The 23866-nt window shown below is 48.7% G+C and overlaps 2 protein-coding genes across 5 annotated transcripts in view; one reads left to right on the forward strand and one right to left on the reverse strand.

Annotated features, from left to right (window-relative positions):
• Positions 1-23866, forward strand: part of LOC137378680 (uncharacterized protein KIAA0513-like) — a 215786-nt gene that overhangs the window by 160522 nt on the left and 31398 nt on the right. The window lies entirely within an intron of this gene.
• LOC137378679 (uncharacterized) overlaps positions 1-23866 on the reverse strand; it is a 48635-nt gene that overhangs the window by 11220 nt on the left and 13549 nt on the right. For 2 of the 4 annotated variants that reach the window (XM_068048998.1, XM_068049000.1), the window contains 3 exons: positions 14010-14157; positions 12274-12405; positions 2572-5089 (listed from right to left, as the gene is read on the reverse strand). In XM_068048998.1, the coding sequence (XP_067905099.1) occupies positions 3879-5089; positions 12274-12405; positions 14010-14157 (1491 nt within the window). In that variant the 3' untranslated portion in view covers positions 2572-3878. Of the gene's footprint in view, positions 1-2281; positions 2372-2571; positions 5090-12273; positions 12406-14009; positions 14158-23866 lie in introns of those variants that run through there. The other 2 variants (XM_068049001.1, XM_068048999.1) reach the window with 2 other exon arrangements.

Consider the following 23866-nt stretch of genomic DNA (forward strand, 5'->3'; position numbering starts at 1 on the left):
TTTGTGTAAGGTCTTCCGACAGGCCAGGACACATAGTTCTGACGTTCCAGCTTGCAAAACGAAGGGCTGGTACCTTCTTTCCTCTTTTGGTCATGCTGTTTGGTGCGGTGTTACAGTCCACTTGTCGGACAATGACCCTGAGCTCCAAGCACCCATTGAAGCAGGTGGACTGTGGCGGGACAGAACTTACTGACCGGCGGCTGCCCAGTTTGAGGCGGGCAGTAGCTGTCCAGTGAGATGCGATGACCTCGCCCACCGACAAAAGCAACCCGTGGCGCCTAATCTCTCCGCCAATTGAGCTGAACTTATAACCCGTAACTGCTGCCTTCCGTGTTGTTTTGGTCACTGTGAGGCGACTATGGAGTAACCTCTCCATGGCGCATGCCTGGGCGGATGCATGGAGGTTGTGAGTTGCCCAAGCGTCAAAACCCCCCTCTCGGCCTTCCTGGTGGGGTCCAAAGGAGTGCAGAGCATGACGTTTGGCACCGGTATGGCAGAAGGAACTGCCGGAAACATGCCAAAGGTGACACATGACCGCCTACGGGGTTCCGCTCCAGATTTTCTGTTAGGGTTTACTCCCTTAGCCTTGGTCTCGCCCGAGATGCCCACAAGGCAGTGGGGTTGTTAGGGCCCCTGCTCAGGGGTAGGTGGATGCCGGTGGGGAGGGAAGGGGGGTGCAGGGGAAGGGGGTGCGAGGGAAGCTGGAAAAGGGGTGTGAGGGGGGTGGGGAGGAAGGGGGTGCGAGGGGTATGAGCTGGGAGGGGGAGGGGGAAGGGGTGCAGGTAATAAAACATTTCATCAGCTCCCACCATTGTCCACTAGTGATCCTCACTCACTCAGAGCGGCCTCCTCCCTGGAGCCCAGCATGGCTGCGCAGCCCTTCACACTCGACACTCTGGACGGACAACTGTTTCCCGCTGGCATGGGAGCAGCGACCTCGCTCCTTCATCTTTCAGACTGACCAATAAATCTGGCATCGGTGGTACAGAATGGACACACACACAATATCCCACTGAATTGTCATAGCACCAGTTGGAGGTGTGGAGGATCAGCAACATGTTCTTCTCTTACTCTTTTTTTTTTACAGTGGTGTAATTAACCCCACTCTCCCTGCGTACAGTTTTACAGTGTTTGCAACAGTACATTGTTCCTGCGTGAGCCTAGACAGCAAGTCATAAGAGTTATACAGCACAGAAACAGGCCCTTCGGCCCATCTTGTCTGTGCCAGCCATCAAGCACCTAACTATTCTAATCCCATTTTCCAGCACTTGGCCCGTAGCCTTGTATGCTATGGCGTTTCAAGTGCTCATCTAAATACTTAAATGTTGTGAGGGTTCCTGCCTCTACCACCTCTTCAGGCAGTGTGTTCTAGATTCCAACCACTCAGTGAAAAATTTTTTCCTCAAATCCCCTCTAAACCTCCTGCCCCTTACCTTAAATCTATGCCCCCTGGTTATTGACACCTCCGCTAAGGGAAAAAGTTTCTTCCTATCTAACCTGTCAATGCCCCTCATAATTTTGTATACCTCAATCATGTTCTCCCTCAGATTTCTCTGCTCTAAGGAAAACAACCCTAGCCTATCCAGTCTCTCTTCATAGCTGAAATGCTCCAGCCCAGGCAACATCCTGGTGAATCTCCTCTGCACCCTCTCCAGTGCAATCACATCCTTCCTATAGTGTGGTGCCCAGAACTGTACACCGTACTCCAGCTGTGGCCTAACTAGCGTTTTATACAGCTCCATCATAACCTCCCTGCTCTTATGCCTCGGCTAATAAAGGCAAGTATCCCATATGCCTTCCTAACCACCTCAGCTACCTGTGTTGCTGCCTTCAGTGATCTATGGACAAGTACACCAAGGTCCCTCTGACCCTCTGTACTTCCTAGGGTCCTAACATCCATTGTATATTCCCTTGCCTTGTTAGTCCTCCCAAAATGCATCACCTCACACTTCTCAGGATTAAATTCCATTTGCCACTGCTCCGCCCATCTTACCAGCCCATCTATATCATCCTGTAATCTAAGGATTTCCTCCTCACTATTTACGACACCATCAATTTTTGTGTCATCTGCGAACTTTCTGATCATACCTCTTATATTTACATCTAAATCATTCATGTACACGACAAACAGCAAGGGTCCCAAGACCGATCTCTGTGGTACACCACTGGTCACAGGCTTCCACTTACAAAAACAACCCTCCACCATTACCCTCTGCCTCCTGCCACTAAGCCAATTTTGGATCCAATTTGCCAAATTGCCCTGGATCCCATGGGCTCTTACCTTCTTAACCAATCTCCCATGCTGGATGGACTGTGCGGCTTGACACTGGTCCCTGTGATGTGGGTAAAAGGCCTGATGAGCTGCGCATTACTGCATTGGGTGAAAGTGACAAATAGTCCAGAGTGAGAACATCTCTCAGTGCATTTAATGACAAGAGTTTCAGGGCAAAAAGAGGGAAAAAAACTAGCTCAAGCTGTGAAACTACGGTGGTAATGGGTTTAAATGACTGGCAGCATTAAAACAACAAGAGTTTGTTGTAAGGCCAAAGAGCTGACACAACACTGGCTTGATTTCTGTATACAATAATTTAATAAAACATTACATCATTTTAATATTTGCAACTGCATAGTTCAAACATTAAGACCATAATCAATCTCTGGGATAGAGACAATGTTTAAGAACCTCTATTATTTGATTACAATCCATTCACAAGTGGTAGTACACAGTGACCTACCTCAAAACTCTCTCAATGAAAATACAGTTTATACTACAAAAAAGTCCTGTTCAGTACTAACAACTCCTGAATCTCAATAAATAGACATCCCCACCTTCAGCCTTAGCTTCTAGTAGTAAACAGCTGCCTGTGAATGTATTATTCTAACATTAACCAGTATTATGTAAATGTTAAACCCTACACTTGTACATTAAATCCTGGCTAATTGAGGAAACTGGATAAATACTTGAAGGGGAAAAATTTGCAGGGCGGCAGAGTGAGACTAAATCAGTGAAAGATTCACTGATTTAATGGGATGTAAAGACACTCGCAGTTGTAACTTATATGCTATATTTTATAGTAAGTATAAACTGCACCCAGTTCAACATGAAGTCTGCAAAGTGGTGGCACGATTCTGGGGGTGCAGCCTCTTGCCCCATTTGACCCTACGCCCCGGACATGGCAGCTGACTGGTGGGATGGCTGGGGCGCAGACAATTGTTCCTCACTTTTCAAGGACCCACAACAACAAGAGGAGGCCATTCAGCCCCTCGAGCCTGTTCCACCATTCAATGAGATCATGGTTGATCTGTATCCTAACTCCATCCAGCTGCCTTGGCTCCGTATCCCTCGATACCCTTGTTTAGCAAATATCTACCGATCTCAGATTTATTATTAATTGAATGAGCATCTACTGCTTTTTGAGGGTCAGAACTCCATAATTCTACCACCCTTTGTGAAGAAATGTTTCCTAACTTCACTTCTGAATTGTCTGGCTCGGATTTTAGGTTATTTTCCTTTGTCTTGGACTCCCCACCAGCAGAAAAAGTTTATTTAACTATGCCATCAATTCAAGATCCTTAAAAACCACAGTCAAAATCACTCCTTAGTCTTCTATATTCTAGGGAATACAAACCTAATCAATCCAATCTCTCCTCATAGTTTAACCCTTCGAGTTCTGGTAACATTCTGGTGAATCTGCACTACACTCCTTCAAAGGCTGATATTATCCTTTCTAAGGTGTGGTGCCCAGAACAGTACAGAGTGCTCCAGGGCTTAGTATAGCTATGGCAAAAGCTGTTCCACTTTATACTGTAGCCTTCTACTTATAAGGGCAAGCATTACATCAGCATGTTTAATTATTTTAAATCTTGATCACTACACATTAATTATCTGTATACATGGACCCAATGAATTGCCCAATAGCATTCCTCCTCTGGAATCTATTCCATTTGCTCGAGGCTTTTATCTGGCTGCAGAATGGGAAGTATTCGTAGTCACTGGTGTCCGATTGTGAGGATTCCTCGCTGGAAAAGAGCAGGCTTCTTTCGGAGCTTTGGTGCAGCAAAGCCTGTTCCTCAAAAGCCGGGTTGGTGGGAGTCTGCGCTGCGATCAGGTGTAATTCCCGGGGTCTTTGTCGCAGGTTCCATGGCAAGGTGGGTGACTTCTGCTGTGATCTATGCTCCCGGCAGTTAGCTGCCCCACTGAGCTGGCAACAGCCCCTGTCTGCACCTGGATCATCTCTCTGAAATCCCCGTCTCTCAGGCACTGTGGGCCGAGCATTCTGACCAATGGTCAGCCTGAGCAAGAGAACCTTGGGCTGGAAGAGAGGAGAATGTAAAAGTTGCTCTTGGACCTCCAGTGAGAGGGCAGTTGCTGCCAGTACCTTCAGGTCAATGTTGTTTCCTACAGTCTGCTTTGGTGACAGTGAATCAGACTTGGACAAGCCCCCAGAATGTGCTTGGCTAGGCAAGGCTATGCTAGAGTGGGTTTCACTGGCAGGACAGTCAGCATTTGACCCCAGCCCTGGGGGATTGACCAGTTGGGACTGAAGCTTAGCGGCCTGGACCTGGAGGGAGGTGCAGGCTGTCACTGGGCTGCTGCTGTACAGATTCTTCTGAGATTGCAGTGGGTCAGGGGGGGAAAGCTTCAGCATTCGGCTGTCCTCAAACTGTTCACACGACTGATCAAAATGTAGAGCAGAAAAGACTAAGTTTTGGCCTAGAACCAAAGAGGATCTGACTGTCTCCCCATCGTGCTCCCTCCCTGTTCCTGCTGCTGCCAATGCCCCATTTCTCAGGACATTCAGCTTCATGCCAGTCCCTGTGTCACTCCCAGTGCTCATGTTCCTGTGGTTCACAGTTTCCTTGCCTTCATTTCCTGTTTCAGGGAGTGGAGCTTCCACCCACTGCTCTGTTCTCTCCTGTCTCCTCTCTTCCCCATGGGCTCGCTCAGCATTGTTGCCTCCTCCATTCTCCAGGGGGTCAGGGGTTATTTGCTCTGCTCCAGTACCGTGGCCTCCACTTAGGACAGGTTCTGTTGAAGAGCTGATCCTGGGAATTCCAGACTGCATCTCACTGCTACTCTGACTGGGATCTAAAACACAGTATGTATTTACATATTTCATCAAGTAGTCAGTGCTTTGACATCTTAAGATGTTTGGTGAGTTTTATATTCAAAGTAAAGACAGTTGGTGAGTGTGGCAGATTCAGGGGGTTAGATACAGAGTAAAGCTCCCTCTACACTGTCCCCATCACACAATCCCAGGACAGTTACAGCACGGGGCAAGGACTGGAGTGCATCGTTGACGCCGAGAATGGCATTTTAATTTGAGTTTTGTTTCTTTATCTGGTTTTAATAAAGTTATTTTAAAATGTATATAAAGGCCCAATCGACAAAAAAAAAAAACGGGGGTTAGATACAGAGTAAAGTTCCCTCTACACTGTCCCCCATCAAACACTCCCAGGGCAGGTACAGCACGGGGGTCAGAAAAAAAAAAGAAAAAGGAAAAAAAAAAGAAAAAGGAAAAAAAAATGGGGGTTAGATACGGAGTAAAGCTCCCTCTACACCAGGGTTGTCTAACCTTTTCGCGTGGGACAGGTAACAAAAAAAAACGGGGTTAGATACAGAGTAAAGCTCCCTCTACATTGTCCCATCAAACACTCCCAGGACAGGGACAGCACTGGGATTGGCTGGGCAATTTGGAGCACTTCCTGCCAGCAATCAGGGGGAGCAGCTGCACCTGTGCTGCAGCAACTGCAGAGTGGAGACTGCAGTAACTGGAGAGAGGTGAATGCAGAGTGGATTGAAACTATCAAGGAAGGCTGCAATTGTTTGGGAGAGGTGGGTGTCAGGGCACCTGAAGAGCTCTTAAGTTTGAACTGTTTGGAGGAGGGAGAAGAGGCTGGAAGACTTGGGTGGGGCTGCCAAATCCAGTAGGGGCCCCTGTATTTGTATTGGTGCTTGCACACAGGGAGCTCCCTCCCCACCCCAACTGCCTGCTTGGGACAGCTGGAGTTGCCCGGGTGAAGACTTTCTTGTTAAAAGCAGAAGGGGAGAGTACCGGGCAACTCCAGCCGTCCCGGGCGAAGAAGCCTCCCCCAACTGGAAGACAGCAAACAGATTTGGACTAATTGTTACAAAGGTGCTCCAACTGGCAGTTGGATCAAACATCCCTTTCAGCCTTTCTCCCTTCCTCCACTCAGTCGCCTCAGTCACCTATCCCCCCTTTTTCCTTTACCTTCCTACCCCTATCCTCCTCTACTCCCACTCCATTTTGTTTAAAGTTTGTTTGTTTTGTTTCAATTGTGTAAAATTGCTTTGTTTCTTGGGGGTGGACGTGGCTGTTAGACCCCATGGCAAGCCCTCCTTCGCCGGTGGCGGGGCCTTCCCGTACATATGCTGCTGCGGCTGCTGGAGCTGCACCTGTTGCCCCGTCACCGTTTGCATTAATAACATCGAAGCATGGGGTCAAGAGCTCCGTCCACCCGAACATGACAATAGAGGCATGTGTGAAAGCAATGGCCGAGGTTGTCGGCCCTTCGGCCATTGTTGCAGCCTCTAAAATGTACGGGAAGGCAGTGTTTTTCCTGAAGACCGAGCAGGCGGTGTCCCTGGCTCTGAACAAGGGGCTCACCGTGGGTGGGACTTTTCTGCCAGTGGACCCCCTGGAGGCCACTGCGCAAAGGCTCATTTTATCCAACGTCCGCCCTTCATTCTGAGCTCAGCACAGAGCCCAATCTCGGGGAGTCAACTTGCCCCAGGGCTGGGCTCAGGCCCAGGGTGAATAAGAAAAAAAGAGAGTGCGGAGGCCTCTGATGACATGGAGGTCTCTGAGCCTCTGCACCCAACTGGGAAAAAAAGAGAAGGCACCCCTCCACAGAGGTGACAAGGGGCCCTGAGGCGCAGGGTCCATCTGTTGGAGGGGAGCTGTCAACTGTTTCAGGTCCCCAGGTTTCCCCTACCACCACCACCAACATCAAGGCTGCAAAGTCTGGGCAGGAGCTCCCTATTCCTCAGGATGGAGTGGAGGGGGAAACACCTGTACGTGTGGCCCCTCCAGGGGAAGCCAGTGGAGCCCTGCTTGTTGTGGGGGAGCCTGGGGACGCCGCCCATTCTGCCACTACCACTGGGTTGGGTGCCCTGAATAGAGGGGAGGGCGGGGCCCCAAAGGGTCGGCCCTCCCAACCGGAGTCCACCACCAACCAGGAGACACCCGACCCGGTTATAACCGAGAATGCTGCCCCATCTGCTGGGCCTGTGGGTGCTGGCGGAGTGGGAGATGGCCTCCTCTCTCCGCCTCCGGTCTCGGCTCCGGCTGGATTTCCGGAGTCGGGAACCTCTGTCTCCCCTGGACCACTCATTGGCCTGGGGACGGAGGTGGCGGGGGGTCCTGAACTGCTGGTACCCACAGGCTCCAGTTTCACAATAGAACCCAGAGAGGATTCCTCCGCCATCGATCCTGGGGGTGGGATCGTGACGGAGGCGGGACCAGCTGGCGCGGCCGGGATGTCCGCCCCACAGTGTGTGGTGGAGGTGTCGGCCGCTGGCGGTGACGACCCGAAGGAGGATGGGGATTCGGTGTGGGGCATGGAGGATGATCTTGATTCCATCGCCAGTGAGGTGGTGGAGTCCCTCGTGCCTCCCACCGAATCTCCTCTCATCCCCACGACGGAACTCCGGGATTTCCTCGCGGCTTGCAGGGGTTGCCGCAATAAAGTTCAGCTGGCCCTCGACCGCTGGTCGAATCTGGCGCTGATCATCCAGTCCATCCGTGCCGCCCTGAAGAAAGTGGGCAAGCGCGCGGGCGTGAAACTGGTTGAGAGGCGCCGTTTTAATGTGTTCCTCAATGGGTTGCTGGGGGAGTGGAAGGCCAGGTGCACTTCCACTCCCTCCTCACAGTGAGCTGTTGGTGATGGGTTTTAAGTACCTTTGACATGACGATAACCATAGCCAGCCTCAACATAAACGGCAGCAGGGGGTCTCACCGCAGATTTCACAATCTCTCAGTCCTCAGGGAAGGGAGATACGCGGTGAGCTTTCTGCAGGAAACCCACACCGTTCCGGGAGATGAAGCCACCTGGCTCCTGGAGTGGCAGGGTGGGGTCTACATGAGTCACCCCACCCCTATTTCTAGTGGGGTGGCTATCTTGTTGGCCCCGACTTTTCAGCCGGAGATCTTGGGGGTCAAGGAGCTAGTGCTGGGCCGCTTGCTCCACCTCGCCGTTCGCCTGGGTTGCGTGCCGCTCCACTTGGTGAACGTGTACGCGTCCAGGCCCGGCGCGTTGCAAGCGTGCTTCTTTGAAGAAGTATCCGCTCTCTTGAGCTCCATCGATAGCGGCGAGTGCATCATCCTCGGGGGGGGGGATTTTAACAGCACCCTCGAGGTGGGGGATCGCTCCGGTCCCCAGCGCGGCCAAGCGTCGGTGGAGAAGTTGAGGGGACTGATCAGCTCCCTTAACTTGGTGGACGTCTGGCGGAATCTCCATCCCAACTCCAGCGCCTTCACGTGGAGGTCTGGAGGAGGAGGGTCGCGAATCGACCGCCTCTACTTTTCGCAGGCGTACGTCTCCCGCGTCTCGGCGGCCTCCATGCGACTGGTGCCGTGCTCGGACCACCGCCTGTTGTGGGCGGACTTCGCTCCGAACGCGGGCGGGGTCCGCGTACTGGCACTTTAACAACCGGCTGCTGGAGGACGAGCGATTTCGGGACTCGTTCTGTCGATTCTGGGCCGATTGGAGAAGGAAGCAGGGGGGCTTCCCCTCCTTGAGGCTATGTTGGGATGTGGGCAAGACTCACATCCGCGTCTTCTGTCAGGAGGACGCGAAGGGGTCGACCAAGATGCGGGAAGCCGAGATCAGACACCTTGAGAGGGAGGTGCTCGACTTGGAGTCCCGCCTCGGTCATGCCGTCGTGGACCCGGCCCTGTGGCAGGCGTACAAAGAGAAGAAGGGCGCGCTGAGGGACCTGCAGTTCATAGGGTCCCGAGGCGCATACGTGAGGTCGCGGATCCAGATCCTGGAAGATTTGGACCGCGCCTCACCCTTCCTCTACTCGCTGGAAAAATGGCGGGGGGTCCGTAAGCAGCTCGTCGAGCTGCTGGCCGACGACAGCTCCTCCATCACGGATCCGGAGGGAATGGGCCTCCTGGTCCGTACTTATTACAGTGCGTTGTTCTCTCCAGATCCCTCCAGCGAGGATGCGCGCAGAGTTTTGTGGGAGGACCTGCTGCAGGTCAGCCCGGAGGGGGCCGAAGGATTGGAGGCTCCGCTCGCGTTGGCGGAGCTGACTGGTGCCCTCCACCAGCTCTCAAGGGGCAAATCCCCAGGGCTGGATGGGTTGACCATGGAGTTCCTCAGGGCGTTCTGGGACGTCCTGGGGGACGATTACGCACGGGTCCTGGGGGAAAGCCTGGCGACCGGGGAGATGCCCCTCTCGTGGCGCAGGGCGGTCATCGTCCTGCTGCCGAAGAGGGGCGATCTCCGCCTGCTTAAAAACTGGCGTCCGGTCTCCCTCCTCAGCACGGATTATAAGATCTTTGCCCGGGCTATGTCTACCCGCCTGGGCTCCGTGCTGGCCCACATGATCCTCCCGGGCCGGTCCATCCAGGACAACATCCACCTGGTCCGGGACCTGATCCATCTTTCCCAGAGGACTGGTCAGTCAGTCACCTTTCTCTCCCTCGATCAGGAGAAGGCGTTCGACAGGGTGGATCACGAATACCTTTTCGGGACTCTGCGCGCTTTCGGACTCGGGCCACATTTTGTGGCCCGGGTCCAACTTTTATACGCCGCCGCAGAGTGTCTAGTCAAAGTTAACGGGTCCTTGACGGCGCCCCTTCGCTTTGGGAGAGGAGTGCGTCAGGGATGCCCCATGTCCGGCCAATTGTATACCATCTCCGTGGAGCCCTTCCTGTGCCTGCTTTGCAGGAGGTTGACGGGATTGGCTCTGCGCAAGCCGGCCATGCGGGTCGTCCTTTCGGCTTACGCCGATGACGTGCTCTTCACTGTCACAGATCCCGTTGACTTGCGGAGGATGAGCGACTGCCAGCAGACCTTTTCTGCCACGTCCTCCGCGAGGATCAATTGGGAGAAATGTTCCGGACTCCTGGTGGGTCAGTGGCGGGTGGACTCCCTGCCGGAGGAGATGACACCTTTTGCGTGGAGCACCACGCACCTCCTCTATCTGGGAGTCCACTTTAGCCCCGCTGAGGAAGCCTGGCCGGCAAATTGGCAGGAGTTGGAGGCGAAAGTCACCGCTCGGCTGGGGCGCTGGACAGGACTGCTCCGAGTGCTTTCCTACAGGGGCCGAGCACTGGTCATAAACCAACTGGTGGCCTCCATGCTGTGGTACCGGTTGGTCACTTTGGCCCCGCCCCCTGTATTTGCCACCAAGATCCAGAAGAAACTCGTCGATTTCTTCTGGGGCAAGAGGAAACACTGGGTCTCTGCCGTGGTCCTGAGTCTCCCGATTGAGGAGGGCGGCCAGTCGCTGGTGTGCGTCCGCACCCAGGCTGCAACTCTCCGCCTTCGGACCCTGCAGAGATACCTGTACGTCGAGCGTCCTCCCAGATGGTGTGCGCTGGCGGCGTATTTTTTCCGCCAGTGTCACTGCCTTCAAGACGACACGCAGCTCCCGGTGGAATCCGTTAGCCACGCTTCTGAGGGAGTTGCCTGTCTTTTACCGGGATCTATTCAGAGTCTGGAACATGGTCACCTCCAGTCAGGGCGCTCCCCCGCTGTCGGAGGGGAGCGCCTTGGCTGTTCGGGCGGCCGACTTCGGGGACGGTCCGGCGGGCGGAGGAGTAGCCGAAACCCCCGGGACGCCCCTCACTGCGGGTGGCGCGGGGGCTCGGGAGTGTGGAGCGATCCCGGCCGAGCTGACCTCCGCTCGGCCGGAACTGCTCATCGGACCCAGGCCCCGAAACCCTCCTCGGGAGCCGGTCCCGCACAACCCGAGCCGCCTCTCGGAAATGCCCTCCGTGCCATTCCAATCGGCGCGGAGGGGTTTCCTGTACGGGCTGCTCCTGCACACACTCCACTTCCTCGCCCTCGTCAGCCGACCGGACACGCCCTGGCGGTCCGCGTTGCCATCTGGCGGCGAGGGGAAACCCCGATGGAGGTCTCTCTACGCGGGAGTCTTCACCCTTTACATCGGGGACCTGGGGTGGAGGGTGCTGCACAGAGCAGTCCCGTGCAATCGGCTTTTAAGTAGGTTCACGGACTCCCAGGCCGCCTGTACTTTCTGCGGCCTGGACGAGTCCGTGTTCCAAGTTTATATGGAGTGTGCGAGGTTGCAACCCCTATTTGAGTATCTGAAGGGGCTGCTCCTCAAATTCTGGCTGCACTTCAGTCCCACGCTCCTGATCTTTGGGCACCCAGTGCGGAGGGGCTTGGGCCGGGAGGAGGATCTCCTCGTCGGTCTGCTCCTGGGCCTGGCCAAGGTGGCAATTCACAGGTCCAGGTTGTGGGCTGTCGGGGGGTCCGTCCTCCCCGATTGCCTGCCCCTCTTCCGCGGTTACGTTCGCGCCCGGGTGTCCCTGGAGAAGGAGCATGCGGTGTCCGCCGGTACGCTTGAGGCCTTCCGCGACCGGTGGGCACCGCAGGGACTGGAGTGCATCGTTGACGCCGAGAATGGCATTTTAATTTGAGTTTTTTGTTTATTTATCTGGTTTTAATAAAGTTATTTTAAAACTGTAAATATGTATATAAAGGGGGCCTGAGGAATAAAGGCCCCCTCGACGTGAAAAATATAAAAGGGGCCTGGGGTATAAAGGTCACCTGAAAAAAAACGGGGTTAGATACAGGTGGGCACTGCAGGGTCTGGAGTGCATCATCAACACTGAGAATGGCATTTTAATTTGAGTTTTGGTTTATTTTTCTGTTTTTAATAAAGTTATTTTTATAAATATGTATATAAAGGGGGCCTGAGGAATAAAGGCCCCCTCGACATGAAAAAATATAAAAGGGGCCTGGGGTATAAAGGCCACCTTAAAAAAAAACGGGGTTAGATACAGAGTAAAGCTCCCTGTAGACTGTCCCATCAAACACTCCCCAGGGCAGATACAGCATGGGGTTAGATACAGAGTAGAGCTCCCTCTACACTGTCCCCATCAAACACTCCCCAGGACAGGTACAGTACAGGGTTAGATACAGAGTGAAGTTCCCTCTACACCAATATCCTTGCCGTGAGGTTAATTACTGTTTGTGAGGGAAGGGCACAATGATGGAGATACCAGGTGCACAGACGATAGAATAGTGATAAAGGGAGATTTCAATTACCTGAATCTAAACTCGAATGGTAACACTGTAAAGAGCAAAGAGGGGGAGGACTTCCTGAAACGTGTACAAGAGAATTTTCTTTGATCACTTGTTTGCATCCCAATGAGGAAGGAAACAGGGCTGTATCTGGTTCTGGGGAATGAAGTGGGACAAGTTTCATTGGGGGTGTATTTAGGGAACAGCGATCATAATATCAGAAATAAAAAGAAGAAATGCTGGAACCACTCAGCAGGTCTGGCAGCATCTGTGGAAAGAGAAACAGAGTTAACGTTTCGCGTCAGTGACCCTTCTTCGGAACTGACCCGAAACGTTAACTCTGCTTCTCTTTCCACAGATGCTGCCAGACCTGCTGAGTGGTTCCAGCATTTCTTCTTTTTATTTCAGATTTCCAGCATCCGCAGTATTTTGCTTTTATCATAATATCAGATTGTGTGTAGTTAAAGAAAATGATATGGAATAATCAAAGGTGAAAATATTCAACTGGAGGAGGGCTTATTTCAGTGAGTTGTACAGGGATCTGGCCCAGGAGGATTGGAATCAAAGATTAGCAGTTAAAACAGTAAATTTGCAATGGGAGGTCTTCAAAGAGGAGATGGTTCAGATACAGAATAGACACATTCCTAAAGGGGGAAAGGAAAGCTGGAGCTGCTCGAGTGAATGAAGATATAGAGATTAAAAATGAAACAGAAAAAGGACTTATGATAGACATCAGGCACATAATACAGTAGTGTCATAGAATGATAACACAGAAGGCCATTCAGCCCATCGCACCTGCACTGACTTTTTGAAAGAACTATCCAAATTAGTTCCACTCCCCTGCCCTTTCCACATTGCCCTGCAAAATGTTCCCTTCAAGTACTTATCCAATTCCCTTTTGCAAGTTACTAATAAATCTCACGTCATCCTGTTGCCTCTGGTTCTTTTGCCAATTACCTTAAATCCCTGTCCTCTGGTTACTCACCCTCCTGTCACCGGAAATAGTTTCTCCTCATTTACTCTATCAAAACCTTCATGATTTTGAGCATCTATCAAGTCACCTCTTGACCTTCTCTGCTCTAAAGCAAACAACCCCAGCTTCTCCATAACTGGATACAGTACTCTAGCTGAGGTCTAACCAATGATTTATAAAGGTTTAACGTAACTTTGCTTTTGTACTCTATGCCTCTATTTATAAAGCCCAGGATCCCACATGCCTTCTCAACTTGTCCTGCCATCTTCAAAATATTTGTACCCTCTTTGTAATTACACCCTTTATTTTGTATTGCCTCTCATAATCCTTGCGACCAAAATGCATCATTTCACACTTCTCTGCATTAAATTCCATTCCCATGTGTCTAGGCGAGGGTGCAGAGGGTGCAGCATGGCTATGTCTGCAGGTAAGGATACAACTGAGTGTATCGCTAGATCACTTCAGAGGGCGTTGAAGAGTCAACCACGTTGGTGTGGGTCTGGAGTCACATACAGACTAACACTGGGTAAAGGTCGGCAGCTTTTCTTCTCGAAAGCACATAGTGAACCAGTTGAATTTTTTTTACAATCTGACAGTTTCATCGTCAATTTTTATTTCCAGATTTTTTTTTTTTTAAACTAAATACAAATTCTCAAACTGCCCAAGGTGGGATTTGAACTCACGACCCCAGGATTATTAGCCCAGTAAGAGGGCACACCACATTCTCTTGCACTCCCGAGGGCTGAGATGGGATACAGTAAAGCACAAAAACCATTGTTGAACTCACTGCTCAGATCCTGGCTCCGCTGCTGTCTGATTCGCTGCATCAGTGTCAGGAGAACATCAGGAACAGACGTATGGGGATTGGCCAGGACAGACAGGAGAGCTTGCTCCCCCGGGAAGAGGCATCCAACATCCATACTAGCAGCCAGCAGCTGTCAAGGCAACAGGGAGAAAAGGAGATGGGGTTGAAACTAGTCAGCAGTGAACTGCAGGGGTGAATCATTCCTCTCCAGTACTTGGGGTAGCATGCACAGTGGTATGGACAGGGACAGGGTGGGAGTGGGGGTGAACATAAGAAATAGAAGTAGGCCATTTGGCCCCTCGAGTCTGCTTTGCCATTCAATAAGATCATTGCTGATCTGATCATGGCCTCAACTCCACTTTTCTGAAGAAGGGTCACTGACTTGAAACGTTAACTCTGTTTCTCTCTCCACAGATGCTGCCAGACCTGCTGAGTATTTCCAGCATTTCTTGTTTTTATTCCACTTTCCTGCCTGTTCCCCATAACCCTTCACTCTCCTAGAGCTGAAGAATTTGTCTATCACTGCCCTGACTATATTCAATGACTCAGCCTCCATGGTCTCTGGGGCAGAGAATTCCAAAGATCCACAACTTTGAAAAGAAATTTCTCCTGATCCTCATCTTAAAAGGGAGAGCCCTTATTCTGAAACTGTGCCCTCTATTTCTAGATTCCCCAAGGGGAAACATCCTCTCAGCATCTACCCTGTCAAGTCCTCCTCAGAAATTTATACCAAAGTCTCTCTGAACATCAACATTTACAAGTTTCACACCTTTTAAAAAATATTCTTTTCTGTTTTTAACTACTAAAGTGAATAGTCTCTCACTTTCCCAGATTATACTCCATCTAACACCTTCTTGCCCATTCACTTAATCTGTCCATATCTCTGTGCAGCCTCTCTGCCCTCCTCGTAGCTTACATTCCCACCTCGCTTTGTACTTGCAGCAAACTTGGATACATTACTCTTGGTCTCTTCATCGAAATCATCAATTTTTACCTGACGAGCATTTAAAAAAAAATTTGCCTAAAAAGAAAAGAAAAAGATTTGCCTAAAATAAAAACTATTCGGAGCTGCAAGAAGAAACAAAAATTAAAAAGTGGAGTAAAAGCATAAGCATACTTCAGGAGGAAAAATTGTTCAGAGAATCTAAGGAACATTAAGCACTTAGTTGATGCTGTAAAAAATTATTCGCTTTAATTTCTCTGATATTTACAGTTACGACTTAAATTCAATCTTGTATATAGGTTGGGCAAACATCCAGTTTCTACATCCCAGGAGTAGGTAAAAGAAAACATGACTTTTGTTTTCAAAGTTGAATCTTGATGCTACCAATAAAGGCCTGTAACCCGACCCGAACCGACCAGACGACGTGTCGGATTCGGGTCGCTCTTCCGGGTCCGGATTTCCGGGTCGGGTCGGGTCGGGTCAGGTCGGGTCGGTCGCACAAAGAAAGAATTGCATTTTGCTCTGCTGGTAAGTCTTAAAAGTATAAAAACCTACCCGAGCTGGGAGTCCGGGACGTCAAGGAGGGAAACTGAGTCTGCGCAGTGAGCGACTCTGACGTTATCATGCTCATGCTGCAGCTTCCTGCAGACTCAGAGTCGCAAGGTAGGTAAAGGGAACATTCCGGTGGTCGGCTCGGGAAAAATTGGCTGTTTGAGGGTAAATCAACATCTGACATGTGGGAGTCTTTCAAACGTCAGTTGATTAGAATCCAGGACCAGCATGTTCCTGTGAGGAAGGATAAGTTTGGCAAGTTTCGGGAACCTTGGATAACGCGGGATATTGTGAGCCTCATCAAAAAGAAAAAGGAAGCATTGGTAAGGGCTGGAAGGCAAGGAACAGACAAATCCCTTGAGGAATATAAAGACAGTAGGAAGGAACTTAAGCAAGGAGTCAGGAAGGCTAAAAGGGGTCATGAAAAGTCATTGGCAAACAGGATTAAGGAAAATTCCAAGGCTTTTTATATGTATATAAAGAGCAAGAGGGTAACCAGGGAAAGGGTTGGCCCACTCAAGGACAGAGAAGGGAATCTACGTGTGGAGCCAGAGGAAATGGGCGAGGTACTAAATGAGTACTTTGCATCATTATTCACCAAAGAGAAGGACTTGGTGGATGATGAGCCTAGGAAAGGGAGTGCAGATAGTCTCAGTCAGCTCATTATCAAAAAGGAGGTGGTGTTGGGTGTCTTGCAAAGCATTAAGGTAGATAAGTCCCCAGGGCCTGATGGGATCTACCCCAGAATACTGAGGGAGGCAAGGGAAGAAATTGCTGGGGCCTTGACAGAAATCTTTGCATCCTCATTGGCTACAGGTGAGGTCCCAGAGGACTGGAGAATAGCCAATGTTGTTCCTTTGTTTAAGAAGGGTAGCAAGGATAATCCAGGAAATTATAGGCCGGTCAGCCTTACGTCAGTTGTAGGGAAATTATTAGAGAGGATTCTTCGGGACAGGATTTACTCCTATTTGGAAACAAACGGACTTATTAGCGAGAGGCAGCATGGTTTTGTGAAGGGGAGGTCGTGTCTCACTAATTTGATTGAGTTTTTTGAGGAAGTGACGAAGATGATTGATGAAGGAAGGGCAGTGGATGTTATCAATATGGACTTCAGTAAAGCCTTTGACAAGGTCCCTCATGGCAGACTGGTACAAAAGGTGAAGTCACACGGGATCAGAGGTGAGCTGGCAAGATGGATACAGAACTGGCTCTGTCATAGAAGACAGAGGGTAGCAGTGGAAGGGTGCTTTTCTGAATGGAGGGATGTGACTAGTGGTGTTCCGCAGGGATCAGTGCTGGGACCTTTGCTCTTTGTAGTATAGAGCATAGAACAGTACAGCACAGTACAGGCCCTTCGGCCCATGATGTTGTGCCGAACCTTTAACCTACTCTAAGATCAAACTAACTACCTACCCTTCATTCTATCATCCATGTACCTATCCAAGAGTCGCTTAAATGCCCCTAATGTATCTGTTTCTACTACCACCGCTGGCAGCGCATTCCACGCACCCACCACTCTCTGTGTAAAGAACCTACCTCTGACATCTCCCCGAAACCTTCCTGCAATCACCTTAAAATTATGCCCCCTGGTGATAGCCCTTTCCACCCTGGGAAAAAGTCTCTGACTATCCACTCTATCTATGCCTCTCATCATCTTGTACCCCTCTATCAAGTCACCTCTCATCCTTCTTCGCTCCAATGAGAAAATATAGATAAATGATTTGGAGGAAAATGTAGCTGGTTTGATTAGTAAGTTTGCGGACGACACAAAAGTTGGTGGAGTTGCGGATAGTGATGAGGATTGTCAGAGGATACAGCAGGATATAGATCGGTTGGAGACTTGGGCGGAGAAATGGCAGATGGAGTTTAATTCGGGCAAATGTGAGGTAATGCATTTTGGAAGCTCTAATACAGGTGGGAAGTATACAGTAAATGGCAGAACCCTTAGGAGTATTGACAGGCAGAGAGATCTGGGCGTACAGGTCCACAGGTCACTGAAAGTGGCAACGCAGGTGGATAAGGTAGTCAAGAAGGCATACGGCATGCTTGCCTTCATCGGTCGGGGCATAGAGTATAAAAATTGGCAAGTCATGCTGTAGCTGTACAGAACTTTAGTTAGGCCACACTTAGAATATTGCGTGCAATTCTGGTCGCCACACTACCAGAAGGACGTGGAGGCTTTGGAGAGGGTACAGAAGAGGTTTACCAGGATGTTGCCTGGTCTGGAGGGCATTAGCTATGAGGAGAGTTTTGATAAACTCGGATTGTTTTCACTGGAACGACGGAGGTGGAGGGGCGACATGATAGATGTTTACAAAGTTATAAGCGGCATGGACAGAGTGGATAGTCAGAAGCCTTTTTCCAGGGTGGAAGAGTCAGTTACTAGGGGACATAGGTTTAAGGTGAGAGGGGCAAAGTATAGAGGGGATGTGCGAGGAAAGTTCTTTACAGAGGGTTGTGAGTGCCTGGAACTTGCTGCCGGGGGAGGTGGTGGAAGCAGGTACGATAGCGACGTTTAAGAGGCATCTTGACAAATACATGAATAGGATGGGAATAGAGGGATACGGTCCCTGGAAGTGCAGAAGGTTTTAGTTTAGGCAGGCATCAAGATCGGCGCAGGCTTGGAGGGCCGAATGGCCTGTTCCTGTGCTGTACTGTTCTTTGTTCTTTGACTTGGGCCGGGTCGGGCTCAGGTCCGATATGGTCGTGTCAGGTTCGGGTCGGGTTTTATTTCCCCTGACCCGAGCAGGCCTTTAGCTACCAAAATCTTAAATTTGCCTTTGGCTTTATCAACTTTTTCCTGGAGAATGTGAAAGGCACACCCTTTTTCACTGCAGTGAATATTTTTCCGACAAAGGTTTTGAGCTTTGCTGACAATTGCCAGGCAGAATTTGACTTCTTGTTAACATGAAACATTTCGTCCCCTATCAGACACACACGAATCCTGTTCAGCTTGGTAGCAAAACAAAATCTAGTCATCTCAACAACTGAGACAAATCCCGTGTTTGTGATATTTCTCCCAATATCATTTATATAATTTAGTAAATTCTAGCATTAAGTAATTGTGAATGTGAAATTCTTTAACATCAATGAATTGAATTATGAGATAAACTGTTAACAATGGACCACACTGTTAAGGGCTTTTAATTTACCTGTTAGAGACCAAATTACCATATATTTTCCAAAATATTCTCTCAAAATGCTATTTTAAAGCTGGACAATGTAGAAACTAAATTTTTGTTTAAGCAAATTAACAACCCAATAACGGAAATTGTGTTGCCATCGAGTTCTTTGACTGATCAGGGGGTTATCATTCAGGACTGAGATGAGGAGAAAGTTCTTCAAAGGGTTGTAAATCTTTGGAATTCTTTAGCCCAGAGGGTTGTGGATGCTTCATCATTGAAAACATTTAAGGCTGGGATAGATAGATCTTTGATCTTGCAGGGAATGAAGGGATATGGGGAGTGGGCAGGAAAGTGGAATTGAAGCCCAAGATCAGCCATGATCGTGTTGAATGGCGGAGCAGACTGATGGGCCATGTGGTTTACTCCTGTTTCTATTTCTGCTGTTATGTTAATTCATTAATATAAATTGTAAATAGCTGAGGCCCCAGCACTGATCCCTGTGGCACTCCACTAGTTACAGTCTGCCAACCCGAAAAATGACCCACTTATCCCAGCTCGTTTCTTGCGAGTTAGTCAATCCTCTATCCATGCTAATGTATCACCCCCAACACCATGAGTTCTTATCCTGTGCAGTAACATTTTATGTGGCACCTTATCAAATGCCTTTTGGAAATCCAAATACACTACATCTACTGGTTCCCCTTTACCCACCCTGCTCGTCACATTCTCAAAGAACACTAATAAATTTGTCAAACATGATTTCCCTTTCAGGAAACCATGTTGACTCTACCTGATTGCATTATGATTTTCTAAATGTTCTGCTACTACTTCCTTAATGGATTCTAGCATTTTCCCAATGACAGATGTTAGGCTAACTGGCCAATAGTTTCCTGCTTTCTGTCTCCCTCCTTTCTTGGATAGAGGTGTTACATTTGGAGTTTTCTAATCCGCTGGGACCTTTCTAGAATCTAGGGAATTTGGGAAGGTCGCAACCAATGCATCCACTATCTCTGCAGCCACTTTTTTTTTTTAAAAAAGCCTAGAATGTGGACCATCAGGTCCAGGGGACATGTCAGCCTTTAGTCCCATTAGTTTGCCTAGTACTTTTTTCGCTAGTGATAGTTTTATGCTCCTCTCTCCCTTTTGCCCCCTGATTTTCTACTTTAATGGGATGCTTTTTGTGTCTTCTTCCATGCTTTTTTTTTTTAAAAAAGCCTAGAATGTGGACCATCAGGTCCAGGGGACATGTCAGCCTTTAGTCCCATTAGTTTGCCTAGTACTTTTTTCGCTAGTGATAGTTTTATGCTCCTCTCTCCCTTTTGCCCCCTGATTTTCTACTTTAATGGGATGCTTTTTGTGTCTTCTTCCATGAAGACAGATACAAAATATTTGCTCAAAGTCTCTGCCATTTCCTTGTTTCCCATTATTAATTCCCCAGACTCAGCCTCTAAGGAATCAATGTTTACTTTAACGATTCTTTTTATTTACTTGTAGAAGCTCTTACTGTTTTTATATTCCTTGCTAGTTTACTCTCATACTATAATTTCTCCCTTTTTAAAAAAAAAGTCATCCTCTGCTGGTTTCCAAAATTTTCCCAATCTTCTGACCTTTGCAGAATTGTCCATCTTTTCTTTCAATTTGATACCATCCTTAACTTCCTCAGCTAGCCACGGACGGTTCAACCTTCTTGTAGAGTCTCAGTGGAATATATCTTTTTGGGAGTTATGAAAATCTCCTTAAATGTCTGCCACTGCTTCTCTACTGTCTTACTGTTTAACCTATTTCCCAGTCCACTTTAGCCAACTCTGTCTTCAGACCTTTCTAATTGCCTTCAATTTTAAGGCATTAGTTTCAGATCCAAGTTTCTCATTCTCAAACTGAATGTGAAATTCTATCAAGTTATAATCATAATGGCCATAATCTTCCAGTCTTCCTCAGATACAGGGGTGGAGCCAGAGGACTGGAGAACTGCAAATGTTACACCCTTGTTCAAAAAAGGGTACAAGGATAAACCCAACATCAACAGGCTCGTCAGTTTAACCTCGATGGTGGGGAAGCTTCTAGAAATGATAATTCGGGACAAAATGGGTTAATTAGAAAGGGAAAATCATGTTTAACCAACGGAGTTTTTTGATGAGGTAATAGAGAAGGTTGATCAGGGTAATGTTGTTGATGTTGTGTACATGGACGTCCAAAAATATTTGATAAAGTGCTGCACAGCAGACGTGAGCAAAGTTATAGCTCATAGAATAAAAGGGACAGCAACAACATGGATATGAAATTGGCTGAGTGACAGGAAACAAAGAGTAGTGGTTAATAGATGATTTTTGGACTGGAGGAAAATTTGCAGTAGAGTTTCCAAGTGTCAGTGTTGGGACCCTTGCTCTTCCTGATATATATTAATGACCTAGACCTTCATGTACAGGACACAATTACAAAATTTGCAGATGATACAAAAATTGGAAACAATGTGAAGTGTGAGGAGGATAATGTAGAACTTCATAAGGACCCCCTCAGTGCTTCTTCCAAGTGCTGTTCAACATGGAGGAGTACTGATTCATCAGCTGAGGGAGGGCGGTAGGTGGTAATCAGCAGGAGATTTCCTTGTCCCTGTTTGACCTGATGTCATGAGGCTTCATGGGGTCCAGAATCAATGTTGAGGACTCCCAGGGCAACTCCCTCCCGACTGTATAACACTGTGCCACCATCTCTGGTGGGTCTTTCTTGCTAGTGGAACAGGTTGGTGGAATGGGCGGACAAGTGGCAGATGAAATTTAATGCAGAGAAGTGTGAAATAATTCATTTTAGTCAGAACACGAAGAGATAATATAAAATAAAAAGTACAACTCTAAAGGGGGTGCAGGAGGAGGACCTAGGTGTAGATGTGCATAAATCATTGAAGGTGTCAGGACAGGTTGAGAGAGCGGTTAATAGAGCATACAGTATCCTATGCTTCATTAATAGGGCACAGAGTAGAACAGCAAGGAAGTTATGTTAAATTTGTATAAGACACTAGTTCGGCCTCAGCTGCAGTATTGTGTCCAGTTCTGGGCCCCGCACTTTAGGAAAAATGTGAAGGTATTAGAGAAAAGATTCACGAGAATGGTTCCAGGGATGAGGAACTTCAGTTACGTGGATAGATTGGAGAAGTTGGGACTGTTTTCCTTGGCAAGAAGGCTGAGAGGTGATTTGATAGAGGTATTCAAAATCATGAGGGGTCTGGACAGAGTAGAGAGAAACTGTTCCCATTGGTGGAAGGGTCGAGAACGAGAGGGCACAGATTTAAGCAATGACGACACAGGAAAATCTTTTTCACGCAGCGAGTGGTTAGGATCTGGAATGCACTGCCTGAGAGTGTGATGGAGGCAGGTTCAATCGAGGCTTTCCAAAGAGAATTATCTGAAAAGGCATGTGCAGGGTCACAGGGAGAAGGCAGGGCAATGACACCAGGTGAATTACTCATTCAGAGAGCTGGTTAAGACACGATGGGCTGAAAAATGTCTCTGTAATGGCTATCGTACCCATTTATTTCTATTTGTGCCATCAATTCATCCATCAGGACCTGATGACAGACATCCAAGGCGTAGCTGCAGAGACAGTGGATGCGCTGGAAAGGATTTTCCAAAATTCAGTCAGTTCTAGAATGTTCCCAGAAGATTGTAAGTCAGCAAATGTAACACTGCTATTCAAGAAAGGAGGGAGAAAGAAAACAGCGAATTACAGGCCCGTTAACCTGAAAAGAAAGAGTCATCGGGATAAAGGTGAAGTTTGGAAGCTAATTAAAATTTCGGACAGAAAAACTACAATCTTAGTTGAAATTGTGGAAAATGACAAAAAGCAAGTGTAAATTGTCAGGGTATGATTACACTCTGATGTTCTCAGAATCTGAACCATATGGCTGGTGTGTTACAGCCATGTGGTGAGATTTGAGTGGTTCCCACTGTTCAACTCTACCTGACCTCAGCAAGTGTGTTTTGGTATTCAGGATTAACTCCTTTGTGTTTTATATGTCAGATGCAGCAAGACCTGGACAATATCCAGGCTTGAGCTGATAAGCAGCAACTAACATTCGCGCCACACAAGTGCCAGGCAATGACCATCTCCAACAAGAATCTATCCATCTCCCCTTGACTTTCAATGGCATTACCATCGCTGAATCCCCCACTATCAAAATCATAGTGGCTACCATTGACCAAAAACTGAACTGGAGTATCCATATAAATACCGTGGCTACAAGAGCAGGTCAGAGGCTGGGAATCCTGCGGTGAGTAACCCATCGCCAGACTCCCCAAAGCCTGTCCACCATCTGCAAGGCACAAGTCAGGAGTGTGATGGAATACTCTCCACTTGCCTGGATGGGTGCAGCTCCAACCAACACACAAGAAGCTCGACACCATCCAGAACAAAGCAGCCCACTTGATTGGCACCCCATCTACAAACATTCACTCCCTCCACCACCGACACACATTGGCAGCAGTGTGTACCATCTACAAGATGCACTGCAGCAACGCACCAAGGCTCCTTCGACAGCACCTTCCAAACCCGCGACCTCTACCAACTAGAAGGACAAGGACAGCAAATGCATGGGAACACCACCATCTGCAAGTTCCCCTCCAAGTCACACCATCCTGACTTGGAACTATATCACCGTTCCTTCACTGTCGCTGAGCATCAGTGAGTATGAGTATGTCAGGCTGTTGCTTGACCAGTCTGTGGGAAAGCTCTCCCAATTTTAAAACAAATCTCCAGATGTTAGTAAGGAGGACTTTGCAGGGTCGACAGGGCTGGGTTTGCCGTTGTCGTATCCGGCGCCTAGGTCGATGCCGGGTGGTCCGTCCGGTTTTATTCTCATTCTACTTTGCTGTAGTGGTTTAATATAACTGAGGGGCTTCCTGGCCCAATTCAGAGGGCATTTAAGAGTCAACCACATTGCTGTGGGTCTGGAGTCACATGTAGGCCAGACCAGGTAAGGACAGCAGATTTCCTTCCCTAAAGGACATTAGTGAACCAGATGGGTTTCTTTCATGACAATCCAGTAGTTTCATGGTCACCATTACCGAGACTAGCTTTTCATTCCAGATTTAATTAACTGAATTTAAATTCGCCAGCTGCTGTGGTGGGATCTGAACTCATGTTTCCAGATCAGTAATCCAGGCCTCTGGATTACTAGTGCAGTAACATAACCACAATGTTCCTGTTCCAGCCCAAAAATGAAAGGG

This window comes from Heterodontus francisci, chromosome 17 (assembly GCF_036365525.1).
Source record: "Heterodontus francisci isolate sHetFra1 chromosome 17, sHetFra1.hap1, whole genome shotgun sequence".
Taxonomy (NCBI): Eukaryota; Metazoa; Chordata; class Chondrichthyes; order Heterodontiformes; family Heterodontidae; genus Heterodontus; species Heterodontus francisci.